General features: G+C 55.1%; 1 protein-coding gene across 1 annotated transcript; it reads left to right on the top strand.

Moving 5' to 3' along the window:
• Positions 1-1,941: 1,941 nt before the first annotated feature.
• On the top strand, positions 1,942-6,321 carry SFXN2 (sideroflexin 2; the record flags this gene model as incomplete). The annotated part of the gene is made up of 11 exons (XM_080620889.1): positions 1,942-2,102; positions 2,405-2,575; positions 3,613-3,711; positions 3,868-3,943; positions 4,015-4,100; positions 4,726-4,786; positions 4,858-4,924; positions 5,235-5,284; positions 5,564-5,613; positions 5,841-5,888; positions 6,222-6,321. 11 exons carry the CDS (start codon positions 1,942-1,944, stop codon positions 6,319-6,321), a joined length of 969 nt encoding a protein of 322 aa, XP_080477015.1.
• Between the last annotated feature and the right edge of the window lie 2,151 nt (positions 6,322-8,472).

The raw sequence follows: 8,472 nt of genomic DNA, 5'->3' as shown, positions 1-8,472 counted from the left end.
CCGCCGCTACGCACGGCGTAAGCGTTTCCCGCCGTACGTACGGGACGTGCCGACGGCGGGCGCGGGGGGGGGCGGAGCCCGGCGACTCTGCCAGCGGCTACAGCCCCGCCCCCAAAGCAGCGCATGCGCACAAGGTGCCACCCTGCTGGAGGGGAGGTGGGAGCGCCCCTCTGGGCTCTGTGATTGGCTGAGGACGGGCACGCGGCGGGGTCCGGGGGGCAGCTGCGTGCCACGTGGGCAGGAGACGGTGCGTGAGGGGTCTGCAGGTAGGGCCACGTGGGGCGCGGGTGTGCAGTGTAGTGCAGTTCAATGCAATGTAATGTGTAGTGCAGTGCAGTGCAATTCAGTGTAATGTGTGCTGCCATGCAGTGCCATGTAATGTAATGCAATGCAGTGCAGTGTAATGTAATACAGTGTAGTGCTATGTCATGTAATGCAGTGCAGTGCAGTGCCATGTAATGTCATGTAGTGCAATCTAATGTAGTGTATTGCCATGCAGTGCCATGTAGTGTAATGCAATGCAGTGTACTGCCATGCCATGGGCCAGGCCAAGCGTCGTAGTTCTGCGAGGGCACTGTGCAGCACTAAAGACCATGTATAGTGCAGTGTGATGCAGTGCAATGTGTTAAATACAAACTCACTCTAAATGAGGTAACAAGGTTTTATTGAGGGACAAAGTCAATAAAGCAAAAGCGACAGCGCTGGGTGCATGACCGTAGCCAGAGGTGCAAGTGATTAGTATTTGTTACAGGTTTATATACTTTAAGTCTCCTCATCTTGGCATCTGCGCACTGCTCTCCTGTGATTGTGGGCAGGGGTCTTCAAGATGAAGTAAGCAGTCTTCCTCACAGTGTACTTTTCACCTTTGGAACAGTTGGATGCCCCAGTAATCACAAATTAGCTGAAACCAGCCATATCTATAATTCTTCTGATAACTAGCAAAGATTTGAAACAGTGTGACCTTCCTGCAAAATTTATTGCAGGATAACAGAAAAGAAGTATCCCAAGCTAGCAGATGTTTGGGAGACTCTGTCTCTAAACTAACTGAAAAGCAGAAGGATGGTGTGAAAATAACTCATTTAGGTTTAGTGGGGCCACTAAATCCTGTTACCTCAACACAGACCTACAACACAAACATTGTTCTTTGAAGCTAAAGATACTTTAGAAGACTAGTGTGAAACAATTAACTCATGTTTAGTGGGGCCACTAAATTCCACAGACTTAAAACATAAACATTGTTCTCTTTCTACAACCTAAGTTAAGCTAAAAAGTACTTTAACTGTATATTTTCCAGGCACTAGCTTTTCTTATATCAAGCCCCCCCCCTTCTTTCTTTTACCTTTACAAAGTCTTTTGCTGTGTGACTCCGTTTTGCTCAAGTGTTCTGGCCCTTTTTAACTTGTTTTCTAATCTTGTGTCTTTAGTGAGCTTTGTTTCTGTTATCGTAAACTCGTACAGTTATATCCACATAACCACACGTATGATCTGCGAAAGCCAATACATTTATGTGTTTATCACACAGTGGTATGTGGGAGAGCACAACAGTGTTGTAGAGGTGTGCTGTCTGTGTTGGAGAACACGCAGTGTAATGCAGTGCCAGCGCCACAGGAGGGTGCAGTGTGGTGCCCCAGGGGATGTTGGTGGGGCTGTGCAGTGCAGCCACAGGAGAGTGCAGTGTCACAGTGGGTGCAGGCAGTGTTTGGGAGCTCAGGAAGAGGACCCCACACAGGCAGGCTGGCATGCGAAAGAGCAGCCTTATTGCAGCAGGGTGCAGGAGGTTCCTGGGCTCAAGGCTGCTGAAAGTCCAACTCTTCCGTTAAACATAAACCTGCCATAGCTCTTGCCCAGTTAACCACTCCTGTGGCTGTGGCAGGCCCGCACTCAGTGGGCAGGCAGGATCCTCCCAAGCTGCCTTCTTCCCCTGCCCAGGTTCATGCCAAGATGGCCACCATCCCCCATGACTTCAACATTGACGCCCCACGCTGGGACCAGAGCACCTTCATGGGACGCCTGAAGCACTTCCTCAACATCACCGACCCACGGACCGTGCTGGTGCCAGAGAAGGACCTGGACCAGGCCAAGATTCTGGTGGAAGCCTGCAGGTGAGGAGCAGGGGTACAGCGGGGCAGGTACCATCCCCCTGGCCATACCTGACCCCCCTGCAGGGCCGCAGAGAGATGGAAGCAGTCATTCCCCAGTGCATGTACTGGGACATAATGTCCATTAGAGGTGATTTTGAGGGAGTTTCCCAGTCTTCTCTCGGGAGTCTCAAGCTGGGGCAAGCTTCCCTAATGGAAGATGTTTCTCTGCCTTTCATGTTTGGTGCCCCGGGACTCTGTGCCCTGGTGATCCAAGGTGCTGGTGGGTCTGCTTAGTTCCTCCCCGATGGTCTCTGGGCTTGCAGGACCGGGCTGGTGCCACCAGGAAGCAGCGTGGAGCAGCTGCTGTACGCCAAGAAGCTGTACGACTCAGCCTTCCACCCTGACAGCGGCGAGAAGATGAACCTCGTTGGGAGGATGTCCTTCCAGGTGCCAGGGGGCATGGCCCTCACCGGCTGCATGCTCCAGTTCTACCGGTGAGCTCCTGGGGATGCCAGGCAGGGGACATCCCTGACAGCCCACAGCCCCTGGAGAGGTCCCCGATAGCCCAGGCATGGCCTCCTCTGAGGCTGGCTCTTGCTTGAGCCATGCCCATGGCTGCTGTGCCTGCCTGTGTCCTGTGGCCAAGTCCTGCATCCCTGCACCCTGTCCCTGTTGCACAGCCTGTGGTGCAAGCATCACAGGTCCTCCTGACTCCCAGCATGGCTGGGAATAGCCTCACTTCACGTCAGCCCAGCTCTGGAGCCCCTGGAATGGTTAATGTGGCCAAGCCCTGCAGGGCTGCTGCTCTCGCTCCATGGATCATAACAGCCCTCAAAAATGAGGACCAAATGTGCCCCCAGGCCAGGCTGCTCCAGTGGCCCCAGCCCATATCAACAGCTCCCTGTGTTTCCCTTTTGAAATGGCTGCTGTGGGAGTGAGCACTCCTGTTCCCCGCAAAGAGGCTGTGTGGGACAGCCACTGCCTTCCCCAGTGGATCCCCATCCCATTCCACCCCCATTTGCTGGACTGGTTTGACAGTCGCTGGTGTAATCCAGCCTGGATGGGAGTTCTCCCAGTGCTGATCGATCACCCTTTTCCCAGCCCACCTCCACCCTCCTGCATCCCAAGTCTTGCTCAGACCCACATCTCCCTGTGTCTCCTCCTCAGTGTCCCTGAAACACCAGGAGGAGCCCAGGCATCATCATCACCCCCAGAGCTGACTGTGTCCCCTTATGACCCCTCCATGCCGCTCCCTTTGACAAAGGTTTGTCTGAGCTCAGCAGGATGGCTGCCGGCCCTGGCTGAGCACCCCACAGGGCTGGGCACCTCCTTTGCTCCCCAAAGCCCTGTGGCAGACAGGACTCCTGGGATCATTTCCCAGCTCTGCAATGGCTCATGGTTTTGCTGCAGTGCCTCAGTTTCCTTTGGGAGACACCATGACAAGGGTATTGAAGGCATCTTGGCTGCCCTCCTGCCAGGTCAGGTATCCCTGACAGCCCTCAGGTGCTCTCCCGGTCCCTTCCCTCTGCAGGACGATGCCTGCTGTGGTTTTCTGGCAGTGGGTGAACCAGTCCTTCAACGCCTTCGTCAACTACACCAACCGCAATGCTGCCTGCCCCATCTCACTGAAGTAAGTGTGCCCCCACTCAGGATGGGCACCTTCTGTGTTGGGACTCCCTTTGTGCTCCATAAAGACCCCCTGTGCCCGGTCTTGGGCACTGAAGGAACAGGATTGAGTCAGAGTTGGTGTTTCTGTTCTCTCCCTTCTTTGGAAATCACTGTCTAGGCAAATTGGGGTGGCTTATGTCACAGCCACTGGTACAGCCCTGGCCACTGCTGTGGGACTCAACCTCTGCACCAAGGTATGCTGGGATGAGTAGGGGAGCTGGCTGCATCCTCCCCTCCTGCACTGACACCAGCCTGTCTCCCACAGCGAGCACCCCCCTTGCTGGCCCGTTGGGTCCCCTTTGTGGCTGTGGCTGCTGCCAACTGTGTTAATATCCCCATGATGCGGCAACAGTAAGTGTCACGCGTGGCTGGGGCACTTGAAGGACCCAGCTCCTTCTGAAGGTGAGAGAATGGAAGCCATGCTGGGGTCTTGCACATTCATGGTGCCAGGTCTCTGGTGGAAGGTGTCGGGTGGGGTGTCTCAGCCTCTGCCTGGAGCAGGAGTGGGATTTTGGGCTGAGGATAACTGTTCTGGGGTCTGGCCTGAAATATCTCTCAGATCCAAAGGTCTTCTGCCTGTGGTCATGGGAAAGCCCCAGTCCACAGTGTCCATGCACTGGGACCCCCTAGATGGGGCCCATGTGGAGACCTGTGTCTGCTGCTTGGCGTCCCCACAGGTGACAGCGTGGGGAGCTGGGGTGCTGTGGGGGGACTGTCCCGTCGCTGGGCTGTGGGTCCCAGGCAGGTGTCTGTCCTCTGAATGGCCAGACCCAGTTTGCAGCCATGCCCTGAAGATGGCAGCATCGGCTGGGCTGGGGACTGTGGTGCCCTGGGCTGGTGGAGCCCTGTGCTCTGGGACCAGGGCTGGGGGCAATGGGGTTGCTGGGACCCCCTTTGTACCCCCTCACCCCACTGCTGTGTCCTCACACTTACGCATCGATCCCAGTTCCCACTCACTGCTGCCTGTCCCCTCCAGGGAGATCATCAACGGGGTCATGGTGACAGACCAGGACAACAACGAGCTTGGCCACTCCAGGGTGAGTCTGGGGATGAGGGTCCAGGTTGGGGTGTGGCACGGCAGGGGCTCACCTGCTGTTTTTGCTTGCAGAGGGCAGCAGTGAAGGGCATCGCACAGGTTGTGGTCTCCAGGATCACCATGGCAGCACCAGGCATGAGTGAGTGCAGAGCAGGGGAGTGGGGGGCTGCACTGGGGACACCCCCGGGACCAGCCACTTCACCCTCCCCTGCTCTCAGCAAGATCCTTGCCATGCCAGAAGCCTGGCAGAAAGGATGGGAGCATGAGGAGCATGCTGCCTGGGGGATGGATGGATAAAGGAATGGGAGTCCTGTGCCAGGTCCCTGTGATGAGCACCCAGTGGCTCCCAGCACAACTAGCTGCTGCCATGGCATGCAGGATGGTCCTGCTGGGGCAGCCCTTTGGGGTTGGCTTGCAGGGGTGCCCTGACCTTTTCTCTCTGCACTTAGTTATCTTACCCATCATCATGGAGCGACTGGAGAAATACCCCTTCATGCAGGTGAGCCCGTGTTTCTCCTGCCATGGTTTGCCAGTGGGTCCTGTGGTGCCTCTGAGATGCTGGGGATGAAATAGGGGGTTGTAGACCCTATCTTGCTTTGCCCCCTATTCAAGTTACCAGTACACCAGAGTCTCTTGGGAGAGGCTGTGGAAGGGTGACAGGGTTGGTGGCACTCTAGAGGTATTGGGCATTCAGCCCCTTTGAGGGGAGAAGTTTCCCTACCCTGTAAGCAGGGCTCATGGCAAAGCCAGGAACTCAATCCCAGCTCTTCTCTTGCAGCGAATCCGAGTTCTCCATGGGCCTCTGCAGGTGCTTGTCAGTGGGGGCTTGTAAGTATCTCGCTGCTCAAATGCCTGTGGATGTCTGGAGCGCGGCTCCAAGGGGTGCTTGAGAAAAGACCTCTTTCCCAGCAAAGGATTGCAAAGCAGCTTGCCTTTCAGCCTGGGCTTACCCCAGTTATTTGGAGTCAGCACCTCTTGGGCTGAGATTCCTGTGGCCAGGGGGCAAATGGCGTGCAGTCCCCAAAACTAACGCTCATCTCTTCTCTATCCCACAGCCTCCTGTTCATGGTGCCAGCAGCCTGCGCCCTGTTTCCTCAGAGATGGTACCTGTCCCACTGCTTCCTCCTCCTGCACGGGGCCTTGGGAACCTTCTCCTCCCCTAAGTCATGTCTGCCCTTCCCAGGAGGAGCATGATGCCTCCTCTGCTTTGCAAGCTCTGTGCTGGGAGCATTGGGACCCCCCAGGCCAATGGGCAGCTCTCTGCCCCCCAGCACTGGGTGTGGTGGGTGCCAGGAATGGGTGGTGGGTCTTGATGTGAGCCTGCAAGATCCCAGGGACTGCAGAGAACCTTGCATATCACTGGGGAGGGAGGGTGACCTGCCTAATGGCTATGGAGGAGGATGACAGGTCTAAGTGTCTGTCCCTTCTCCCCACAGCTCCCTTGCATTGTCCAGCCTTGAGCTGGAGCTGCGTGACAGCATCGTGACCAAGCATGGGGACAAAGTGCCATATGTCTACTTTAACAAGGGCCTGTGAATGGAGACTACCTCAGGAGCCATCACACCCCTCCTGGTAGCCTCCTGCCACCACCAGCCCCACATTCCCTAAGCAGGGCTCAGAGGCATGGTCCAGCCAAATCTGCCCCCCTGCCCCAGCCCAGCACCCTGGTGCCTCCTCCCTGCAGAGGGGCAGGATCTGGCTCTGTGCGCCCAGCTTGCAGCACTCTGGCTTGTCCCCCCATTGCTGCTAGCAGTGTGCTTGCCTTCCCATGTTCCTCTGGGTGATGGCTGCACTTCCAGTGCCTTCCACTACCCCTGCGCAAGAAGCCTTGTGTCTGTGTGAGCCTCATGGCTCAGCCCTGTGAGGCATCAGGCTCTCCCTTGGGGCTGAGAGTGCAGTCCTACCTCCAAAAGCAGGTGCTCTGCCATTGCACCACGAACCAAACCACATTGCTGCCTTACACCACCACAGTGGTCTTTTACCAAGAGGGACCTCTCCCCTCTGCACAGGGAACACCCCGAAGTCGAGGGACCAATGCTTGGACCATGCCTTCCTTATTCTCAGGTTCAGGTTTTATTCTCTTTGCGTAGCCACAATCCAGGAGAGAAACAGTTACTTGTTTTTAAGCTCTAATTTTTGCAATCTACCCATTCCTCTGAGCACAAAAACCAGCTATCACCCTTGTCCCACTTCTTACTGTCTCCAGTAGGACCAAGGATCTTGCAGCTTTGGGAGACAGTTGACTCTGGCCTGCTTTGGGCAGGGGGAAGCAGACACAAGAGTTACAGAGCTGGCAAGGCATTAACTCAGACTGAGTGGCAGCACTGAAAATGACAGAGAGGAGGGTTGAATAATTAAATTTTAAAAGCAGCTGTGGGCTCTGCTTCTGGCTGGTCTGAGTGTCTGGTTCCCTGGGCAGGGCTGGTGCATGGTTCTCATGCCCACCTTGAAAGGAAAGGGTGCAGGCTTTGTGACTGACCAGCCACCAGGATGAGGGCACAGGGACCAGGAGAAGGAGGAAGAGCCATGAGGCTCTGCAAGGGCTGACATGAGCCCTGCCCTGAAACCCTTGGGCATCCCATGCAGCCTACTCAGAGAGGTTCTTGGGGCTGCAGATAGTCCTGAGGCAAGTGACAAAGGGAGGTGATAGTGCTGTGCTCATGGTGACTAATCCCACTGGGGGTATCGAGGGATGACACTGGCTGACCCTACACTCATGGGTGCTGTTTGTCTCCTTGGCCAGGCAGTGTTTGTAATGATGCTAATTTGAGTCTACCACAAGGCCTCTCGCACCCCAAAGAAGAGCAGCTTAAGTTTGCTGCAGCCTATTTTTTGGAAGAAGGAGACCCAGAGTTTAGGCCTAGTCCTGGGCTAAAGTCCTTGCCCTCAACCAGCTGCATCCAGGCTCTCTTCTTGCTGGTGAGCATCCCTTGGTGGGATAAGCATGTTTCTAACCAGCTGTCTGATGTGGCTGCTTGGAGAGCCCCATGCTCATCCCTTCAGCCAGGGATACCTGTCAGATTCCCGAGTGGAGACATGGGATCTGCAGCAAAAGGGCTTTATGGCATTAAGCACTCCACTTCCACAGAGAGCAGCCAAACCCAAAATGTACTTCTTGAAAGGCCAAGCTGTATCTACAACAGGTTTGCCTCTGCCCAAGCTGCAACAGGCAGAGGATAATGTCTGCAACCACATGTAGTTACAGCTAGAAAGTTGTATAAGAGCTCTGAAATAATTAATAGGTCAGCAGAAAGTAGGAAAACGTGTTAAAACTTGTGAATCTGTTCCCTGGGCATTATTAGATATCTTGTTAATGCACAATTAAAATAATAGATAAGCACGTGAAATGTAACAGATGTCACTCCTGTTGCAAGTGGGAAGAAGCCACAAGAAGACATCTTTTCTCTCCTTTACTGTACACCCAAAACTGCTTTGAGCACTTTCAGAAAGACACCTGTAGCAGTCTGGGCTGTATTTGGGTCCAAGGTGCCTCTCACATGCTAGGGAGCACAGTGATGCTTTAAAACTGCCCCTCCCTGTGCATGACAGCCATGCTCTTGCTGTTGACCCTTCCTGCATTTGCAGCGAGTCCCGACAGGGCTCTGCAGCCAATGATGCCAGGGCAGCAGCCTGGGACCACAGTGGGAAAGCCTTGGCATTATTGCTGTCCCCAGCCATACCGGAGGG

Source organism: Psittacula echo, assembly GCF_963264785.1.
Source record: "Psittacula echo genome assembly, chromosome: 6".
Lineage (NCBI taxonomy): Eukaryota > Metazoa > Chordata > Aves > Psittaciformes > Psittacidae > Psittacula > Psittacula echo.
The sequence above is the reverse complement of the archived record's forward strand: the minus strand, read 5'-3'. Positions and strand labels throughout refer to the sequence as shown.